General features: G+C 43.7%; 1 protein-coding gene across 5 annotated transcripts in view; it reads right to left on the bottom strand.

The window, feature by feature from the left end:
• tut4 (terminal uridylyl transferase 4) overlaps window positions 1-23314 on the bottom strand; it is a 175025-nt gene that overhangs the window by 86334 nt on the left and 65377 nt on the right. For 4 of the 5 annotated variants that reach the window (XM_072510879.1, XM_072510876.1, XM_072510877.1 and 1 more), the window contains exons 10-11: window positions 23077-23203; window positions 984-1103 (exon numbers count right to left, since the gene is read on the bottom strand). In XM_072510879.1, coding sequence (XP_072366980.1) covers window positions 984-1103; window positions 23077-23203 — 247 coding nt within the window. The remainder of the gene's footprint in view (window positions 1-983; window positions 1104-23076; window positions 23204-23314) is intronic. The other variant, XM_072510880.1, reaches the window with a different exon arrangement.

Raw genomic sequence — 23314 nt, 5'->3', positions numbered from 1 at the left:
GTACACCAGAGGACCAGTCTAATGCTCTGGGTTTAAAATCCTACCATGGCTGGTGGTGGAATTTAAACTCAATTACTAAAATCTGTAATTGAAAAGCTAGCATCACTGATAGTGACCATAAAACTATTATCGATTTTTGTAAAAAACTTAGCTGGTTCACTAATGTCCTTTAAAGAAAGAAACCGGCATCATTACCTGGTCTGGGCTACATGTAACTCTAGATTCACAGTAATGTGGTTCACTCTTAACTGCGTCAGAAATGGCACTCAGTTCAAAGGCAATTAGGGATGCCACATGCCATGAAAGAAATTAAAACGCAGCAAGTGTAAATGTGTGTGCTGCTGTAACTTTGCAAGCATAGAATTCCTATTGTGCAGCAGGAGGCCATTCAGCCCATCAAATCTCACCGGCCCACTGAAAGAACACCTTTCCTATGTCTACTTCCCTGCCCTATCCCATAACCTTATCTAACCTGCACAGTTTAAGACACAAACGGTCAATTTAACATGGCCAATCCACTTAACCTGCACTTCTTTGGACTGTGGCAGGAAACCGGAGCACCCGGAGGAAACCCATGCAGACCCGGGGCGAAAGTGTAAACTCCATATCAACAGTGGCACAAGCGTGTTAGCCACGTGATTGATGTTTCTAATGCATTTTATTTTTAAAAATAGAGTACCAAATTATTTTTCCCCCCCAATTACAGGGCAATTTCGGGTGGCCAATCCACCTACCCTGCACATTATTTTGTATTGTGGGGGTAAGACCCATGCAGACACTGAGAGAATGTGCAAACTCCACATGGACAGTGACTCGGGGCCAGGATTGAACCCGGGTCCTCGGTGTCGTGAGGCAACAGTGCCAACCACCCACCGTGCTGCCCCCTCTAATGCTTTTTATAATCAGCTAAAGAGAGTTAGATATGCATCAAAGGAAAACAGAAGAATGAGAGCTTCTCATTAAAAAACTATAATAATCCTCACCCATGAGCCCAAGTATGCTGGTAAAAGAGGTTCTTGTCTTTGTTGAAGAAAGAAGATTACCATCAATGTAAATGAATAGGAGGGAATGCCACCTTCTGCTTGACAGTCTATGTGGCACACCTAAAATGAAAAAGGGTTTGAAGATTTTTAAATAGGTTATTGTAGATACAGCTTATTACAATCCAATGTTTTCTAAATATTAGTCAGTGAAGAATCGTTCCACCACCGAATGACTTTTGATGAAATAATATGAAAACTAGTGAAGAATTTTATACAATACTTGAGAATTTGTTTCAAGGTGCTTCTCAGAGATAGAAGAAAAATGGAGCAAGCCAAAGGAGAAATGTTTGTGAGGAAAGGCTACAAACTAAGCCAAAGAGATTGGATTGGATTGGATTTGTTTATTGTCACGTGTACCGAGGTACAGTGAAAAGTATTTTTCTGCGAGCAGCTCAACAGATCATTAAGTACATGAGAAGAAAAGGGAATAAAAGAAAATACATAATAGGGCAACACAACATATACAATGTAACTACATAAGCACTGGCATCGGATGAAGCATACAGGGTGTAGTGTTAATGAAGTCAGTCCATAAGAGGGTCATTTAGGAGTCTGGTAACAGTGGGGAAGAAGATGTTTTTGAGTCTGTTCGTGCGTGTTCTCAGACTTCTGTATCTCCTGCCCGATGGAAGAAGTTGGAAGAGTGAGTAAGCCGGGTGGGAGGGATCTTTGATTATGCTGCCCGCTTTCCCCAGGCAGCGGGAGGTCTAGATGGAGTCAATGGATGGGAGGCAGGTTCGTGTGATGGGCTGGGCGGTGTTCATGACTCTCTGAAGTTTTTTGCGGTCCTGGGCCGAGCAGTTGCCATACCAGGCTGTGATGCAGCCCGATAGGATGCTTTCTATGGTGCATCTGTAAAAGTTGGTAAGAGTCAATGTGGACACGCCGAATTTCCTTAGTTTCCTGAGGAAGTATAGGTGCTGTTGTGCTTTCTTGGTGGTAGCGTCAACGTGGGTGGACCAAGACAGATTTTTGGAGATGTGCACCCCTAGGAATTTGAAACTGCTAACCATCTCCACCTCGGCCCCATTGATGCTGACAGGGGTGTGTACAGTACTTTGCTTCCTGAAGTCAATTACCAGCTCTTTAGTTTTGCTGGCATTGAGGGAGAGACTGTTGTCGCTACACCACTCCACTAGGTTCTCTATCTCCCTCCTGTATTCAGACTCATCGTTATTCGAGATCCGGCCCACTATGGTCGTATCGTCAGCAAACTTGTAGATGGAGTTGGAACCAAGTTTTGCCACGCAGTCGTGTGTGTACAGGGAGTAGAGTAGGGGGCTAAGTTCGCAGCCTTGCGGGCGCTGGTGTTGAGGACTATTGTGGAGGAGGTGTTGTTGTTCATTCTTACTGATTGTGGTCTGTTGGTCAGAAAATCGAGGATCCAGTTGCAGAGTGGATCTTATCCACTTTCAAAGATTTCAAAGAGGAGGAGGAAAGTGGACAGGCAGAGAAATTTAGGAAGAGCATGTTACAGCATGGGGTCTATGGAATTGAAAGCAGGCTGAACAACGATGGGCAAAGAGAGGGGGCTGTAGGAGAGCCCAGCAGCAGAGGATTGGAGAGTTTGGGAGGTTATAAACTGGAGGAGGTTACAGAAATAGGCGGGAGTGAAGGGTGAGAATTTTTAATTTGAATTGTTGTAGAACTAGAAGTTAACATAGATCAGTAAGTATAGATGGGCTAGTGGGAGTCGGCACAAATTTGGATAAGAGAAACAGATTTATATGAGCTGAAGATTATGGTTGTGCAGAGAGGAATCTAGCGAGGAAAGATTTTGAGTACTCAAGTTTGGAGAAAACAAAGCCATGACTGAAGGTTCTACAGCAAATGAGATGAGGTAGGAGTAGATGGTGCAATCTGAACTCAATAAAAATCTGGAAAGAAGAATAAAAGTTTAAAGATGACCATGAAACTTGGTTTACTAATGTCCTTCAGGGAAGGACATCTGCCATTCTAGCCTGGTCTAGTCTATATGTGACTCCAGAACACAGCAATGTAGCCGACCCTTAAATGCCCTCTAAAATGGCCTAACATGTACTCAGTTGTATCCAACTTCTAAAAAGTCTAAAGAAATGAAACTGGATGCACTACCCAGCATCAACGTAGGCACGGGAGACAACAATGACAAATTCAGTCCTGTCGACCTTGCAAAAGTCCTCTATACTAACATCTGGGACTAGTGCCAAAATTGGGAGAGCTGTCCCACAGCAACAGCCTGAGATGACTTTCCTCACAAAATCGTACTTAGCAGGTAATGTCCCCTACCAGGAGGCGAGAGAATCAACAAGAGGAAAAAATATGGACCTCATCTTCACCAATCTGCCTGCCCGTAGATGCATCTGTCCATGTCTGTATTAGTAGGATTGACTATCACACAGCGCTCGTGGAGACAAAGCCCTGTCTCCACATTAAGGATACCCTCCATCATGTTGTGTGGTACTAACACCGTGCTAAATAGGATAGATTTTGAAAAGATCTAGCAACTCAAGACTGGGCAATCAAGAGATGTTGTGGGCTTTTAGCAGTAGCAGAATTGTACACAATAATAATCTTTATAATAATCTTTATTAGTGTCGCAAGTAGGCTTACATTAACACTGCAATGAAGTTACTGTGAAAATCCCCTCGTCGCCACACTCCGGCGCCTGTTCGGGTACACGGAGATAGAATTCAGAATGTTCAAATTACCTAACAGCACATCTTTCGGGACTTGTGGGAGGAAAGCGAAGCACCCGGAGGAAACCTACGCAGACATGGAGAGAACGTGCAGACTCTGCACAGACAGTGACCCAAGCCGGGAATCAAACCTGAGACCCTGATGCTGTGAAGCAACAGTGCTAACCACTATGCTACCGTGCCACCCACAATCTGCAACTTCATGGCCCAGCATTTCCCCACTCTACCATTACCACCAAGTCAGATGATCAACCCTGACCCAATGAAGCGGGCATGACAGAAGCAGCACTAAGTGTACCTAAAAAAAGGTGTCAACCTGGTGAAACGACAACACAGCACTACTTGTGTGCCAAACAGCATAAGCAGCAGGTGACAGGCAGAGCTAAGCCATTCCGCAACCCACAAGTAAACAACGCACAAAGGCTCTGCAAATATCCCCATCCTCACTGATGGAGGAGCACAGCACACCAGTGCAAAAGATAAGGTTAAAGTATTCGTAACAATCTTTAGCCAGAAGTGCCAAATGGATTTTAAAAAAATTAATTTACGGGATGTGGGCGTCACTGGTTAGGACAGCATTTATTGCCCATCCCTCGTTGCCCTTCAGAAAATGGTCTGAGTTAGTTGCCTTCTTGAACCGCTGCAGTCCTTTAGCTGGAGGTACACCCACTGTGCTGTTAGGGAGGGAATTCCAGGCTGTTGCCCCAGCGACAGTGAAGGAATGGCGATATATTTCCAAGACAGGGTGGTGAGTGACTTGGAGGGGAACCCAGGTATCTGCTGTTCTTGTCCTTCTAGGTGGTAGTGGTTGTGGGTTTGCAAAGTGTTGTCTAAAGAACCTTGGTGAGTTACTGCAGTGCATCTTGTAGATGGTACATGTGGCTGCCACTGTTCGGCGGTGATGGAGGGATTGAATGTTTGTGGATGGGGGAGCAATCAAGAGGGCTGCTTTCTCCTGGATGGTCAAGCTTCTTGAGTGTTGTGGGAGCTGCACTCATCCCGGCAAAGGGAGAGTATTCGATTACACTCCTGACTTGTGCCTTACAGAGTTGCGAATGGTGCTACACATTGTGCAGTCATCTGCAAACATCCCCACTTCTGACCTTATGATGGAAGGGAGGTCATTGATGAAGCAGCTGAAGATGGTTGGGCTTAGGACTACCCTGAGGAACTCCTGCATTGATGTCCTGATTGAGATAATTGACGTCCAACCATCACAACCATCTTCCTTTGTGTCAGGTATGACTCCAACCAGCGGAGTATGTCTTCCCCCCCCACCCCCCCCCCCCCCACCGGGATGCTCATTTGACTCCAGTTTAGCTAAGGCTCTGGATACCATACTCGGTCGAATGCTGCCTTGCTGTCAAGGGCAGTCACTCTCAACTCACTCTCAAAAGAGCTGGCCATATTTGAACCAAGGCAATAATGAAGTCAGGAGCTGAATGACCCTGGCGGAAACCAAACTGTGTCCGTGAGCAGATTAATGCTGAGTAAGTGCCGCTTGATAGCACTGTTGATGACTCCTTCCATGCTGATGATGGAGAATAGACTGATAGGGTGGTAATTGGCTGGGTTGGATTTGTTCTATTTCTTGTGTACATGACACACGTGGGCAATTGAATGATCAAATTGGCATCCTCCAAAGGTTCCCAGCATCACAGGTGCCAGTCTTCAGCCTATTCGATTCACTCCAGGTAATATCAAGAAATGGCTGAAGACACTGGGTATTGCAAAGGCTAAAGGCCCTGACATTATTCCGGTATTAGTACTGAAGACGTGTAATGCTCTAAGCCAAGCTGTTCCAGTACAGCTACAACACTGGCATCTACCTGGCAAAATGGAATTTTTTCAGCTGCAACATAACCTCCCTGCTTTTTAAAAATAAATTTAGAGTAACCAATTATTTTTTTTCCAATTAAGGGGCAATTTAGTGTGGCCAATGCACCTACCCTGCACATCTTTGGGTTGTAGGGGTGAAACCCACACAGACACGGGGACAATGTGCAAACTCCACACAGAGTGACCCGGGGCTGCGATCGAACCCGGGGTCCTCAGCGCCGTAGACAGCAGTGCTAACCACTGAGCCACCATGCCGTCCCCCACTCCCCACTTGGAAATATATCACCGTGCCTTCACTGTTGATGGGTGAAACTTTTGCAACTCACTCGCTAACAGCGCTGTGGGTGTACCCACATAATGTGGACTGCAGCGGTTGAAGAATGCAGCTCACCACCACCTTCTCAGGGGCAATTCAAGATGGGCAATAAATGCTGGTTTTTCCAGTGACATCCACACCCCATGAAAACATTTTTAAAAAGCAGTAGGCAATGTTACAGATGTGGCAGCAAGTGGTCTTTATTTTTTAAGAATATTTTTATTGAATAATTTTCATTTTTTACAAAATACACAATATCAACATGAAAAATGGATGTTACAAAATGAAATATTAGGAAAAAACCCCAGAACCAACCAAGCAGAGCCCACCCAGGAGTGAAACGCCCTTTCCCCAAGAATGAGAACTAACCCCCCTTCCCCTCTAATAGCCAATGGTGATTAAGTCTTTAAAGTAAGAAATGGATGGCCCCCACCTCAGGTAGAACCCCTCGACCAACCCCTGACGGTGTACTAGACCTTCACCAGATGTAGAAATTCCATCAGGTCACCCAACCAGACAGGGCCCTGGGAGGAACAGATTTCCATCTGCCTTCACCCCCGTCTGCAACGCCAGCGAATCCGAAAGCCTGCAAAATGGCCAAAGGCCAAGACCAGATCAATGTTGAGAATCGCTGACATGGTGTTAAAGAAGGAGGCCCAAACGCTTGCCATACTGGGACATGACCACAACATATAGGTGTGATTAGCAGGTCCCAAAGAACACCTCTCACACCTTTCCTCCACTCCCGAAAAGAGACCACTCATCCTAGCTTTAGTTAGGTGAACCTTGTGTACTACCTTGAACTGAATTAGATGGAGTCATGCACAGGAGGACATGGAGTTCACCCTGCAAAGGGGCTCACACCACATGTCCCCATGTACAAAAGGCGCCAATTCTCCCTCCCATTTTGCTCGCACTTCATCTGGAAGGGGCTATCTCCTTCAACAGGATTTGCCCATTGATTCCCAAAATGCTCCCCACGCCAGACCCAACAAGGTTTGTAGAGACAAGAGAAATGTGGGAAAGCTTCCCGAACAAAATCACGTACATGGAGATAATGGAATAAGTTTGCCCTTGAAAGTTGAAACCTTGCATATACCTCCAAACTAGCAAACATCCCTCCACAAACAGATCCCTAAAACTCCAAAGACCCTTCCCCTCCAAAGACCTAAGCATCGCATCTAAACACAACGGAGTAAATAGGTGGGTGCCACAGATAGGGCCCAGCAATGACATGGAACCCAATTTGTAGCGCAGCCTAAATTGCCTCCATATTTTCAGAGTGGATACCACCACTGGGTTCGAAGTGTACCTCATTGGATAGAAGGGGAGCTAGGCCGTTGCAAATCTCTTAGACCAGAGACGCAACAAGAGCTTGCACAGGCGCTTGGCTCCCCAAGCATTCCCAGCACCTTCTCAATGTTGGCTGCCCAATAGTAAATGAGCAAGTTGGGGAACGCCAAGCCCCCCCCCCCGCCCCCCCCGGCCCCCACCCCACCGACTGCTGGTCCCTCTGAATTTGGGGAGAAAAATCAGGATATACTGAAAAATAAATAAAATCCTCGGAAGAATATTCATTTTTATAGTCTGGATCCTCCCTGCCAAGGACAGAGGGCGGTTATCCCACTTTTGCAAGTCGGACCTCACCCTGCTCACCAGAGTAATTCAATCTATGAAGCGATGGCCAGTCACGGGCCATTCGGATATCCTGATAACAAAAGCTACCTCTGGCAAGACAAAAAGGACAGATGTAGGTTTCATAGATTTCATAGAATTTACAGTTCAGAAGGAGGCCATTTGGCCCATCGAGTCTGCACCGGCCCTTGGAAAGAGAACCCTACTCAAGCCCACACCTCCACCCTAGCCCCGTAACCCAGTAACCTCATAACCATTTTTGGATACTAAGGGCAATTTAGCATGTCCAATCCACCTAACCGCACTCTTTGGACTGTGGGAGGAAACCGGAGCACCCGGTCAAAACCCACGCAGACACGGGGAGAACTCAGGAGATGCTATTAATGGAGGTGTTAGGATTCAAAAAGAAAAGTATTAAAACTAGCATTAAGGCACTTTACCCGAATGCTCATAGCATTCGAAACAAGATAAATGAGTTGACGGCACAAATCATCGCAAATGAGTATGATTTAGTGGCCGTTACAGAGTCACGGTTGCAGAATGGTCACGACTGGGAGATAAATATCCAGGGGTATCAGACGATTCGGAAGGACAGGCAGGAAGGTGAGGTAGCTGGTGTGGCACTGATATTTAAGGATGACATCAGGGCGGTAGTGAGAAACGATATAGGTTCTATAGAGAAAAAGGTTGAATCCATTTGGGTGGAAATTAGAAAAAGTAAGGAGAAAAGGTCACTGATAGGCTAGTCTATAGGCCACCAAATAATAACATCACGGTGGGACAGGCAATAAACAAAGAAATAACTGATGCGTGTAAAGATGGTACGACAATTATCATGGAATCTCCATGTCGATTGGTCAACCAGGTCGGTCGGGCAGCCTTGAGAAGGAGTTCATAGAATATATCAGCGATAGTTTCCTCGAACAGTATGTAATGAAACCTACGAGGGAACAAGCTATCCTAAATCTGGTCTTGTGTAATGAGGAGGGAATAATTAATGATCTCATAGTTAGGGATCCTCTAAAGGACCAATGTTTACCTTAGCAATTCTTCTTCGTTTTATATATTTGTAGAAACGTTTGCTGTCTGTTTTTATATTCTGAGCTAGTTTACTCTCATAATCTATCTTACTTTTCTTCATAGCTTTTTTCGTGGCTTTCTGTGATCTTTAAAGGTTTCCCAAGCCTCCAGTTTCCCACTAACCTTTGCCACTTTATATGCCTTTTCTTTCAATTTGATACCCTCCTTCATTTCCTTAGATATCCATGGCTGATTATCCTTTTTCGTGCAGACCTTCCTTTTCACTGGTATATACTTTTTCTGAGCACTGAGAAAAATCTCCTTGAAAGTCCTCCACTGTTCCACAAGTGGGAGCAAAGTCTTTGCTCCCAATCTACCCTAGCCAACTCCTCCCTCATCCCACTGTAGTCCTTTGTTTAAGCACAAGACACTGGTAATGGATTTTACCATCTTACCCTCCATCTGTATTTTAAATTCAAACATTGGTCCTTTAGAGGATGAGGAGGGCGATTTGATAATGGGAAGTGAGGAAATGGCCGAGACATGAACAGGTATTTTGTGTCGGTCTTCACAGTGGAAGTCACAAATAACATGCCAATAATTGTTGGCAAGGAGGCTATCGCAGGTAGGGACCTAGAAACTATTATCACTAAGGAGGTAGTGTTGGGTAAGCTAATGGGGCTGTAGGTAGACAATTCTCCTGGCCCTGATGGAATGCATCCCAGGGTCGAAAAGAGGGGGAAATAGCAAATGCGCTTGTGGTAATTTACCAATATTTGCTGGACTCTGGGGCGGTTCCGACAGATTGGGAAACAGCAAAAGTGACGCCACTGTTTAAAAATGGAGGTAGACAAAAGGCAGGTAACTCAAGGCTAGTTAGCTTAACTTCTGTAATGGGGAAAATGCTTGAATCTATCATCAAGGAAGAAATAGCGAGACATCTAGATAGAAATTGTCCCATTGGGTAGATGCAGGATGGGTTCATGAAAGGCAGGTCATGTTTGACTAATTTAATGGAATTCTTTGAGGACATTACGAGTGCGGTGGACAACTGGGAACCGGTGGATGTGGTGTATCTGGATTTCCAGAAGGCATTCGACAAGGTGCCGCACAAAAGGCTGCTGCATAAGATAAAGGCACATGGTGTTACAGGTTATGCATTAGCATGGATAGAGGCTTGGTTAACTGACAGAAAGCAAAGAGTGGGGATAAATGGGTGTTTATCTGGTTGATGATCAGTGGCTAGTGGTGTGCCCAGGGATCAGTGTTGGGTCTGCAATTGTTCACAATTTACATAGATGATCTGGAGTTGGGGACCAAGTGTAATGTGTCAAAGTTCACAGGTGAGTGGTAGAGCCAAGTGAGCTGAGGATACTGAAAGTCTGCAGAGGGCTATAGATAGTTTAAGTGAGAGTGGGCAAGGGTCTGACAGATGGAGTTCAATGTTGATAAATGGGAGGTCATCCATTTTGGTAGGAATAACAGCAAAATAGACGATTATTTAAATGGTAAAAAATTGCAGCATGCTGCAGTGCCTGGGTGTCCTTGTGCATGAATCGCAAAAGGTTGGTTTGAGGTGCAGCAAATAATTAAGGCGGCAAATGGAATTTTGCCCTTCATTGCTAGAAGGGTGGAGAAAAGCAGGGAGGTAGGGCAGCAGAGTGGCGCAGTTGTTAGTACTGCTGCCTACGGCTCTGAGGACCTGGGTTCGATCCCAGCCCTGGGTCACTGTCCGTGTGGAGTTTGCACATTCTCACTGTGTGCGTGGGTTTCATCTCCACAACCCAAAGATGTGCAGATTAGGTGGATTGGCCACGCTAAATTGTCCATTAATTGGAAAAAAATAATTGGGTACTCTAAATTTATTTTCAAAAAGCAGGGAGGTTATGTTGCAGCTGTATAGGGTGCTGGTGAGGCCACAGCTGGAGTAATGTCTACAGTTTTGGTCTCCTGACTTGAGAAAGGATGTACTGGCACTGGAGGGTGTGCAGACGAAATTCACTAGGTTAATTCCGGAGTTGAGAGGATTAGTTTATGAGGAGAGACTAAATAGACTGGGACTATACTCAATGGAATTTAGAAGAATGAGGGCGGATCTTATGGAAACATATAAAATTAAGAAGGGAATAGATAGGATAGAAGCAGGGAGGTTGTTTCCACTGGCGGGTGAAACTACAAGGGGCACAGTCTCAAAATAAGGGGGAGCAGATTTAGGACTGAGTTGAGGAGGAACTTCTTCACCCAAAGGGTCATGAATCTGTGGAACTCCCTGCCCAATGAAGCAGTTGAGGCTACCTCGTTAAATGTTTTCAAGGCAAAGGTAGATAGATTTTTGAACAGTAAAGGAATAAAAGGTTTCAGTAAGCGGGCAGGTAAGTGGAGCTGAGTCCACAAAAAGATCAGCCATGATCTTATTAAATGGCAGAGCAGGCTCGAGGGGCGAGATGGCCTATTCCTGCCCCTAGTTCTTTTGAGGCTGGGCCCATAATATATAGAAGCATATCATTGGATGCAAGGACACCTGCTCCCTCTCCCTCATTCTACCCCCCTTCATTTATCAGAGTATCTCAGTGCTACTGCTCAGGGCTCAATCGCAGCACAAACAGGAGTAATAACAAAGGATGTTCCTGCCTAGTACCCCTCCTCAATGAAAAATACCCCAAGCTCGAAACATTGATGCATATACTAGCTGTAGGGGAACCATAAAAGCAGCCAAACCTACAAAATTAACCTCCGCCTATGAGCAAACTACCCCAGGGCCTCCAAGAGGTACTCCTACTCTATCCTGTCAAACGCCTTCTCCGTGTCCAAAGACACAATCACCTCCGGTTCGGAAAGTGGAGAGGGTAAAGGTTAACATTCAATAACCGCCACACATTAACCGATTGTTGCCCACCTTTAATGAAGCAAGTCTGGTCGTCTGCTATCACTTTCAGAACAAACGAAGGGCCAACATCTTAGCTATCAGTTTGGATTAACATTCAAAGGAGTGCAGCACAGTGGCGCAGTGGTTAGCACTGCTGCCTCACGGCACCGAGGTCCCAGGTTCGATCCCGGCTCTGGCTCACTGTCCGTGTGGAGTTTGCACATTCTCACCATGTTTGTGTGGGTTTCGCCCCCACAACCCAAAAGATATGCAGGCTGGTTGGATTAGCCATGCTAAATTGAAAAAAATGAATTGGGTACTCTAAATTTATTTTTTAAAAATCATTCAAAAGAGAAATATGTCCAAAAGAACCACTCTGCGAGGGATTTTTGTCTTTTTTCAAAGTGAGAGATATAGAGGCCAGTGAGAGCGTAGGGGGCAAGGATCCCCGTGACAAGGAATCGTTAACCATGTCCACTATCACTATTGTTAACTGGCTCGCAAATGTCTTATAAAAATCAACGGGAAACACACCAGGACCAGGGGCCTTACTCAACTGCATCAATCCTAAGTCCTTCGGTACTTCCTCCGGTCTCAAAGGGGCCCCCAACTCCTCCTGCCTTCCTCTCTCCACCACCAGAAAGAACAATCCGACTAAGAATGCTGACATGACCAAACTATTCTCAGGGTCTCTGACCTATAGAGGTTTCTGTAAAAAGATTCAAGAGTGGCATGGATTTCATTAAGGGTGGAAACCAAACTGCCGCCTGAGTTTTTAATTTGTATAATCTCTCAGGAAGCCACCTGCCACCTCAGTTGGTGGACTAGAAGATGCCTGGCCTTCTCCCCATACTCAATTTTTAAAAACCTTGAGCTCCAGAGCTGGCTCACCGCCTTCCCAGCACAACAAATTAAAATGCATTTGCAGATTCTTCCTATTCGCAAGCAACTCCGGGATTGGGTCAGACGAATATTGGTGATTAGCCTCAAGAATCGCATCTACCAGCCGCTGCATCCTCACCGTCCTATCTAAATGTGCCTGATAAGGAGATTACGTCCTCCCTTACAACCAGCCTAAGGGCTTCCCACAGTATGATGGGAGAGACAGAGTCGCTCTTACTGAACCTAGTGTACGTCTCGATGTTCTTGGATATGTGCTCACAAAACCCCCTGTCCGCCAATAGCACAGCATCCAGCCTCCATGGCAGTTGCTGACTAGAATCTGTTTCCAAGGTCCACGAAGTGGTGTGTATCCAGGCCAGGAATGAAAGCCAACATTCTTCTAACGAATGCCACATTGTCACAATTTTGCAAGTATACATTCACCAGTACCACTGACGCACCTGCCAAAGACCCACTGACCATCACAAATCTGCCACAGTCCTTGTGGCCAAAAAAAAGAACCAGTTTATTAACTAAGATCGCTGCCCCTTGGGCCCGACAGAAACACTTCGCTCACCCACCCCTTCCGCAGTCTGGTCTGATTTTAGACACGCAAGTGAATCTCCTGAAAAAACACAACATCAGCACTTGAGATTCTTCAGATGAGCAAAAGTCCTCGACCTTTTTAATCGGACTACCCAACCCGCTTACTTTCCAGGTGGCCAACCGAATTGGAGGCCTCTCACCTCCCCTCATCTCTGAGTCAGCCGAAGAGAATCTCAATCACCATCCGCAAACTACCCCTTCACCCCACTCACAACTAATGCCCCACCCAAATATACATATTGATAACCACTAAATAACCAAAACCCCGTCCCCCCCCAAACCTCAATCCCCATTACTTATAAATGTTAAGCTTGTTGAACCACGTGAGACTGGTTCAACAGCTGCAGCTCCTCCCCCAGCTTACTCACATTAAGTAGCGGAATTTAATGCTAGAGGAGCGGTCCCCCCCAACCCTCTCCAGGATAGAGAAGAAAAAATACAACTTCATCGCCCACCCGGAGGATAAGGCAAACCTCCCAAAACCAGTACCCCTAAAAAACTGAATTGCCAACAGGGGCAAATTAACTCCAATTATAATACAAGAAACAACACTTCTCATAGAAGTTAGCTCCCCACCAATAAACAAACCACAAGTGAAGCAAAAAAGACAAAGACAAGAAAAAATTTCACCCGTAGACAACAACTATTAAAAAGGATACCGCAATATTCCTCCCAACCCACAGCAGTCAAAGACCAAACTAAGCATCATTAACTTGAAACGAGTCCATGCTTCTTAAAGAAGGTATCCACCTCCTCCGGTGTATCAAAGTAAAAGTCCCTTGAATTGTAAGTGATCCGCAGCCTTGCCGGATACACCACTCCAAACCAAATTCCTTTCTTGTACAAGGCGGCCTTAGCCTTGTTGAAGGCTGCCTGCTTCCTCGCCAGCTCCACTCCCATATCCTGGTAGACCCGCACGGGATTGCCCTCCCACTGTCAATCCCAATGTTCCTTGGCCTATTTCAGGACTCACTCTTTTTCTTGGATGCACACTATGATTGCACGTGGTGGTTCGTTCAGCCGAGGTTTTTGATGAAGGGTACGGTGCTCTGACCAGTTCCAGAGTGGACGTGGGTCCACCTTCTCCCATCATTTTCACAAACATTCGTGCAAGATGCATAGTTGGCTCGGGCCCTTTTTTCCCCCCGGCACCCCATGATGTTAAGTAATGGGTTAAGACATTGCAATTAGTTGTCTCATTTATGTTAAGTATCCATTAATTGACACTGATATGTAAAGGGGCTTCAGATGGCCTGTCAGGTGATATATAGTGAGATTTTTGTGCAAAGGCTGTTGGAATGAAATAAATGGGTGTTTGTGAAAAAGGAACAGAACTTTAGACTCTTCATATCACTGCAACTAAAATGTCTAACAATTGGTAGCAGAGGGTGGTTGCTGTGTAAATGTGAAGAGTTGAAAGATACAACTTTTCCAGACCAAACCAAGGAGTGAGTGTGAAAAGAAGGGAAAAAAAAGGGGATATATGGCTGAACCGAGGATAAAGATGGCTGGATATGACTATCCTCCCTTATTTTCTGAAAGGTAATCGTACAACCAATGGAGAAGTGCAGTAGTTATATGGACTAAGGTAACTGCTTTGGGAAAGAGAAAACAAGGTATGACATTGGCTCTTTCTCTACCATATGGCAGTAAAATCCGAAACAAAGTGCTTTCTGAGCTGGAATTGGAAGAGTTAGACTCAGAAGAAGGTCTGGAGACTTTATTACATTATATGGATAAGATTTATAAGAAAGATAGATGACTTGTTAAGTGCGTATGAAGCATGGTCGGATTTTGATAAGTTCCGGAAAATGGAGGATATCTCCATGGATGACTATATAATGGAATTTGGCAGACTATATAAAAGGCTACAGAAATACAACCTGGAATTTCCACAGTCTGTGTTGGCCTTTAAATTACTTGACTGTGCTAGAGTGAGCAACATGGATAGGCTCCTGGTTTTGACAGTTCATTTTACTGATAAGGATACCTTATTCGAACAGATGACAAAAGCTTTACAAAAGTTTCTGGGGAAACATTCGATTCCGATGGCTCTGATGACTCAAATAGGTCAGCCAGCAATAAGGCAGAATATGGAAGATACACTACTAACAGGATGGCAAAATCGTATGGCTACGAACAGGGCTCAAGACTATAGAAGGAGACCGAGACAAGGAAATTATGAAGACAGAAACTCAGTTAGAACCTACAATAGGAAGATGAACCCCAGAAATGCACGGGGCATGATAAATCGATGTTTTCGATGTGACTCTCAATACCATTATGCTTTCAACTGTCCAACTCGTTATGATAGAGTGTTTGAAGCGACACATGACACGGAAGAGTCAGAAGAGGAAAAATATAGTGACCAGAAAGAAGGCATTGTCCTATTGACAAGCAGTTTTACGCCAGTAATGAGGGTGTTGGTTGCAGAATCCTTCAACTGTGCTGTATTGGACAGTGGCTGCACATCTACTGTGTGTGGATTTGACTGGTTAAAATGTTACCTGGACTCTTTGAATGCTGAAAATCGTAACAAGGTTAAGGAATTTGAAAGTTCCACAAGTTTCAGGTTTGGGGATGATAATACTCTGAAGTCGCTGAAAAGAGTGGAGATCCCTTGCAATATTGCCGGAGTGAATCATTTCATTAGCACGGATGTTGTATCAAGTGAGATACCTTTGTTTCTGAGCAGACCGCCGATAAAGAAAGCACACATGAAACTGGATATGGAACAGGATAAGGCAACCGTTTTTGGAAAGATGGTGGACTTACAATTTACACAGTCGGGACACTATTGTATTCCATTGCTGACAAATAATATTTCAAGTAGAATGGTTAAGGATGTGTTAATGGCAGTTGAAAATGGGACTTTAGCTGATAAAAAGCTTGTGGTATTAAAACTGCATAGGCAATTTGCACATCCGTCTCCTCGGAGGCTGAAAAATGTATTAAAGGATGCAGGGGTAAGGGATGACGACTATACTAAACTGATAGAACAGGTTAATGACCGCTGTGAAGTTTGTAGGAAGTACAGAAGGACACCAGCACGACCGATAGTAACCCTACCTTTGGCCAGGGTTTTTAATGACATTGTGGCCATGGACCTTAAGATCTGGGATAAAGCAAATAATATATTTATTTTGCATTTTGTAGATTTAGTAACCAGATTTAGTCAATCAACGATTGTACGAAGTAAAGAAAAGAGAGTAATTCTGGATCAAATCGTGGAAAAATGGATAGGGACAGGAATGGGTCCACCGGTAAAATTCCTTACGGACAATGGGGGAGAATTTGCTAATGATGAGTTTAGGGATATGTGTGAAAACATGAATATCAGAGTTATGAATACGGCTGCAGAAAGCCTATTTAGTAATGGTGTCTGTGAAAGAAATCATGCGGTCATCGATGACATGCTTCGAAAAATTTGGCAGATCGACCAAATTGCAGGCTAAATTCAGCTTTAGCATAGGCAGTACATGCAAAGAATTAATTGCAGATGGTTGGGGGCTATAGTCCTTATCAATTAGTGTTTGGTAGAAATCCTAAAATTCCGTCCATTTTGGATGACCAGCCTCCAGCTTGGGAGGGCACTACAATTAGCTCTGGTTTTGCTGAACATTTAAATGCATTACATAGCAGAAGAAAAGCTTTTTTGGAAGCATTAGTCTCTGAAAGAATTCGCAGAGCTTTAAGCCATCAGATTCCGTTTTTCAGCAAGGAGGCATGGTATACTATAAGAGAGACAATTCTAATGAATGGAAAGGCCCAGGGAAGATCATAGGCATAGATGGCAAAACAATTATTTTGCAACATGGTAATCAAACTGTTCGGGTACATTCATCAAGGATAATGGGTACAGATTACAAATTTTCAAATTTAGACAGAGCAGACAGACTTGACGAGGAATCAGAGTCATCTAGTATGCATGTGTTACAGAACTATGAGGACCAATTAACTGATATAGACAGGGTTTCTGTGGAGGAACCCAACACTTCTGATGAATTAGAACAGGCCATTTTTCTGAAAGGGCAACTGCCAAAAGTTGGTACAAAAGTGACGTACTTGCCTGAAGGGTCTATTCAATGGAAGGATGCAACTGTTATTAGTAGAGCAGGGAAGGCCACTGGAAAGTATAAACATTGGTTGAATGTACAGCATTCAGGGGAAGGAGTCAAGACAATGGATTGGGAAAACGAAGTTCAAAAATGGAGGGCATAGAAACGCAGTGCCAGTTCAGATAGTACATCAGATAGTGAACAGGTCCGCAGGAAAAGGTCGAGAACTATTGAAAGGACATCCCACAGCAGAAGGGAAAGATCAAGCAGTAGCAGTACAGAACGAGAAACCAGGCGGGAGAGGGGACGTAGTTTATCAAGATCTCGGAACATGAGTAAGACTACGAATACCAATAGGAGTAGAAGCCCACATGCACGTGAGATTTTGGTGGCTTCAACTAAATTAGATGAAAAAGTTATCAAAGAAGCTAAACAGCAAGAATTGCATAGTTGGAGTGAATTTGGGTATACACGGAAGTACCGGATAGGGGGCAAAGAGCTCTATCCCACAGATAGATTTGCACGGAAAATGTTCTTCCAGATGGAACTTATAAGGCAAAGGCCAGGCTTGTGGCAAGGGGATTTGAAGAAAACTTAGAAGATCAGGATTTAAGGGTAGATTCACCTACAACAGGAAAGGTTATTTTAAAGATCTTCTTGGCTCCATTAGCCACAAAGGCATGGGAATGCAAATCTATAGATATAAAAGCTGCCTTTTTGCAAGGGCATCAGCTCCAGAGAGACATTTTTCTCCATCCTCCTAAAGATGCAGCTAACACAGCTCACACACACTACTCTGGAAGTTGAACAAATGTGTATATGGATTAAATGATGCATCTAGAGTCTGGTATTTTTCGGTACGGTCAGTTTTGTTAAAGTAAGGCTGTTGCCAGTTGAAAGCAGATCCTGCAATGTTTCACCGGCACTATAAATCTTTCTGGCATTTTTATGATGCATGTCGATGATTTTTTTGTGGGGTGGGACTAGTGATTTTGAAGCTATTGTAATCTCTAGTATGAGGAAAGAATTCAGGGTTGGAAGTCAGGCTTCCGGTGCATTTAAATATATTGGGACTGGAAATTGGACAGACTAAGTTAGGGGCAACTTTACGTCAGCAATCTTATTTGGAAAGCATCAGCCCAATAGCAAGTAGTCGTGGCAGAGTTTCACAAAAAGACGCAATGGTTTCAAAGATAGAAAAAGAGCAACTGCAAAGTTTAATTGGGCAACTGAACTGGCTAGGTAGACAGACTAGACCGGACGTGAGTTTTGATGTCTTAGCGTTGAGTACAAAAATGAATGATCCCAAAGTGGAAGACATAATAAGAGCAAATAAAGCATTGGCCAAACTAAAAATGCAGCAGTGTGTTTTGAATTTCCCGGTTTTAGGTGACCTTAGGCACTTGAAACTCATAGTTCATAGTGCTGCGTCCTACGCAAATTTATGTGATGGGGTTTCAAGCGCAGGAGGTTTTATAATTTTGCTTTTGGGGAACAATGGTAAATGTTGCCCACTTGTGTGGGAAACAAAGAAAATAAGGAGAGTGGTAAAAAGCACTTTGGCTGCTGAGACTTTAAGCCTTGTAGAGGCGGTGGATATGGCCTTTTATACAAGTATGATATTGACAGAAATTTTGGGATTAGAGGATTTGGGTAATATACCTATTGACTGTCACATTGACAATAAATCCCTGTTGGAAAATGTGCACTCTACAAAAAGTGTCAATGAAAAGAGGTTACGGATAGACATCGCAAGTTTGAAGTAGATGTTGGACAGAGGGGAAATAACAAAAATTAAATGGGTTGACAGGAGCTATCAACTCTCAGACTGTTTTACGAAAAGAGGGACGAGTTCACAGAAACTTTTGGATATTGTGAATGAAGGGCGCTTGTTTCTGTGACTGTTTTTTTTCTTTCTCGTCCAAACAAAAAAAAGGGGGGGAATCATGTGTGTGTTTTTGAGTTTCTTGAAATTTTGTTTTCACCTAATTTTTTTTTTTCTCCAAGGAAGGGGAGACTGTTAAGTAATGGGTTAAGAGACATTGCAATTCGTTGTCTCATTTATGTTAAGTATCCATTAATTGACACTGATATGTAAAGGGGCTTCAGGTGGCCTCTGTCAGGTGATGTATAATGAGAGTTTTGTGCAAAGGCTGTTGGAATGAAATAAATGGGTGTTTGTGAAAAAGGAACAGAACTTTAGACTCTTCATATCACAGCAACTAAAACGTCTAACACATGACTCTGAGGTCCTGCCTCCTAGGTCGGGTCTAGGTCCATCAGCCTTAGCCTTCAGCCTCCTGTTCGCGTCAGCAACTACCGCTATTTTGGCTTCCAACAAGGCAAGCTGCTCACTGTGCCTCAACAGCCTTTTTTTTATACCTTTTTGCACCCTACCATGCTTTTACACTGAATCATCAGTTTTTTCTAGTTTCACCCGGACAGGGCCCAGGACTTCTTCGAACTACTTCCATAAGTTGTCTTCCATCCGCCTGCACTGTTTTTAAAAGTGGGCGTTGAATTCCTTGGCTAGCATGCGGACCAGCATGTCTGCTGTTATTGGGGAGGCGGCTGACGAAGCCTCCATCATTTTTTCCACCGAGGAGCTGAGCGACTCCTTCGAGTCGGTCAATGAGTTGCTTTCTGTGAGTTGCTTGGCAGTGCGGTGGCTTCAGGATCCTTTATGTTCAATAAGAAATAGTTCTATGCAAAATATTCCTGGGAAAAACGGGTGAAAATCCTGGTGGAAGCTGCCTTGTGAGCGTCCTCACCTCATATGACATCACTAGAAGTCAGCAAGTGGTCTTTATGGTGTACAGGATGTACGATTGGAAAATCAGTTCAAGGCTAAAGAGGACAATAGGAGTACAAGTTCTGGCTCAGCCTGAGCTAATAGCCAGGCAAAAGGACAGTCAATGACTGAGATGTGCAATTCAAACTGGGGCTTTTGCTGTTTCCAATGACTGGGAAAAAAACTAAAGCTCATCGAAGATTGGATATTAGATATTACTGAAACAGTGGAAGACCAGGAGAGGTCATGGAGAGATGTCATCAGTGTACTCATGGAAATTGTGCCTTTGGATAATATTGCAAAAGGGCAGTTTGCAGATGAGGAGGTTGACAGAACCCAAGATAGATGTCTAGGAGGCTCCTGAGGTGATAACATGTGGATGGGAAGAGAAGTCATTACTAGAGGAGCTGCAGATCTTGATTCGCAATACACTTTTTCACATAAGTACAGAGAGAATTAAATAACTTTTTTAAAAATACAATAGTCTGGATATTGCAGTACCCTGCAGTAATGACGGCAAAACTATCAGCATTTGTTGTCATTACTCCTCTGAAACTTACAGCAATGTCTGGAGTCTGCACATGCACAATTAAATGTGAAAATCCAGAAGTTGCTGTCAGTAATTCTACATTTTCTTTGAGTGCGCTGATGATAGCCCCAGAATGCAGTCAAACGGAAATCAATGAAGGACAAAAACAAATGTTCTTTTATGCTATTAGTCGCGCTGTAAAAATCCTTATAAATTAGACCTTGTTGAATAAGATGTAACTTGATTTCTAAAGTTCCTAATTTCTGCTGAACTGCCTCATTGGTCCTGAAAAACTAATTTTCTTTTTTGAAATAAATTTAGAGTATCCAATTCCTTTTTCCCAATTAAGGGCAATTTAACATGGCTAATTTACCTAATCCTGCACATCTTTTTGGTATGTGGGGGTGAGACCCATGCAGACACAGGGAGAATGTGCAAACTCCACATGGACAGTGACCCAGGGCTGGGATTGAACCTGCGTCCTCAGCGCTGTGAGGCAGCAGTGCTAACCACTGTGCCACCGTGCCGCCCTCTGAAAAATTAATTTTATATTTGTGGAATACCAAATTTCTCCATTAGAATTAAGAAAACTCACACATTTAAAATTCTTTTTGAAGTTTTTGATATTTCAGGTTCTACCTTAATCTTGTTATCTCTTTAGTAAAACTTTAATTGAATGTGAAAAAGCCAGTGCATTTTGTTTCCTGGTTTGCTTTCTGAGAGAATAATTCATTGCAATTTCTTAGGTGTAACCAATAAGGTAGATGAGGGCAGTGCGGTCGACGTTGTCTACGTGGACTTTAGCAAGGCCTTTGACAAGGTACCTCATGGTAGGTTGTTGCAAAATGTTAAATCTCACGGAATCCAGGGCAAGGTAGCCAATTAGATACAAAATTGGCTTGGCGACCAAAGCCAAAGGGAGGATTGTTTTTCAAACTGGAGGCCTGTGACCAGCGGTGAGCCTCAGGGATCGATGCTAGGTCCACAGTTATTTGTGATATATATAGAAATGATTTGGATGAGAATGTAGGAGGCATGGTTAGTAAATTTGTAGATGACAAGATTGGTGGCATAGTGGATAGTGACGAAGGTTATATAAGATTGCAACAGTATCTTGACCAGGGGCTGGTTTAGCATAGGGCTAAATCGCTGGCTTTGAAAGCAGACCAAGGCAGGCCAGCAGCACGGTTCAATTCCCGTACCAGCCTTCCTGAACAAACACCGGAATGTGGCGACTAGGGGCTTTTCACAGTAACTTTATTTGAAGTCTACTTGTGACAATAAGCGATTTTCAATTGGGCCAGTGGGACGATGAATGGCAGATGGAGTTTAATTTGGATAAATGTGAGGTGATGCATTTTGGTAGATCAAATCAGGACAGGACTATTCAGTTGATGGTGGGGAGTTGGGGACAGTTACAGAACAAAGAGATCTAGGAATACAGGTTCATAGCTCCTTGAAGATGGAGTCGCAGGTGGACAGGATGGTGAAGAAGGCATTCAGCATGCTAGGTTTTATTGGTCAGAATATTGAATACAGGAGCTGGGACGTCTTGTTGAAGTTGTACAAGACTTTGGTAAGACCTCACATGGAATACTGTTTCAGTTCTGGTCACCCTATTTTAGGAAGGATATTGTTAAACTAGAAAGAGTGAAGAAGAGATTTACGGGGATGCTACCAGGACTTGATGGTCTGAGTTATAAGGAGAAGCTGGATAGGTTGGGACTTTTTCTCCTGGGATGTAGGAGGCTTAGGGGTGATCTTATAGAGGTCTATAAAATAATGAGGAGCATTGATGAGGTAGATAGTCGACATCTTTTCCTAAAGGTAGAGGAGTCTAGAACTAGAGGGCATAGGTTTAAGGTGAGAGGAGAGAGATACAAAAGAGACCAGGGGGAAAATTTCTTCACACAGAGAATGGTGAGCATCTGGAATGGGCTGCCAGAGGCACTGGTAGAGGTGGGTACAATTTTGTCCTTTAAAAAGCAATTAGACAGTTACATTGGAAGGGTGGGTATAGAGGGATATGGGCCAAATGCAGGCAAGTGAGACTAGCTTAGTGATAGAAACTGGGCGGCTTGGACCAGCTGGGCCTGTTTCCATGTTGTAAACCTCTGTGACTCTAATTGACTTATTATCCTGCTTGATGACATCATTGCAGCTGGGCGTCTGAAAATCCCTTTGACTTGGCTCCAGATTCAAACTGATGTTGGGAAAGGGGAAATCCAGGTCACAGACATAGATTGCTCTTGTGGGCAGCTTTCTCCCAGATTCAATGCTGACTGCTATTGCATTGCATCTAATTGCAAACTAGGGGCCAACAGCATTTCATTATTGCCGAGAAGGCAATTGTGGTGCATGGTGTGGTACTGAGCCATACATTGAGAATTGTACTCTGACTGACAAGGCAATTCCATCTAAATTAAGTCCCCAAGTACTAAATGAGGGCTTAAACCCACAGCCATCTGACTTAAGGACAGGAATGCTAACAGTGAGCCTCTCTCCTACAAGTAATTTCTGATTTCAGCTTGTTACTATGCTTTCTTTCTCTAATTTCCAACTGAGAGAATACAACACCACCATCGCAAAAGACTAAAGACAATAATCATCCACATTTTTGTGAGAATTCTTTGTTTTAGAATTGATTTTTAAGGAATATATTTCAGAATGATTTACTTCAGATATATTTGGCTGAACAATACAACTGTGGATAACTTTTTGAATATTAAACTCAAATGTTAAAAAAACTCGGTGTTTGTTCATCACCATCGTGATTAAGATGAAAACATTTGATTCGGAAGGAAAATGCTTACCCTTGCCCAGCACCGAAATGCTAGAACTAGTGGGATCAGTCGAGGCTCCAATTTGGCCAGAGCTGCCAGCAGGTTAGTAGTGAGGCAGGCCACATCGTTCCCTGCACTGACTTTACAAATCAGACCACTGTAATAGAAGAGATTAAGAACAGTCTGAAAACATCTTCTATAGACTATTGAATTTAAATGAATAACATTTTTTTTTTTTTTGCATGGTCTAGTAACTGTAATCCAATTG

The sequence above is a fragment of the Scyliorhinus torazame genome, chromosome 7 (genome assembly GCF_047496885.1).
Source record: "Scyliorhinus torazame isolate Kashiwa2021f chromosome 7, sScyTor2.1, whole genome shotgun sequence".
Lineage (NCBI taxonomy): Eukaryota > Metazoa > Chordata > Chondrichthyes > Carcharhiniformes > Scyliorhinidae > Scyliorhinus > Scyliorhinus torazame.
Note: the sequence above shows the minus strand (reverse complement) of the source record. Positions and strands in the feature narration are given on the sequence as shown.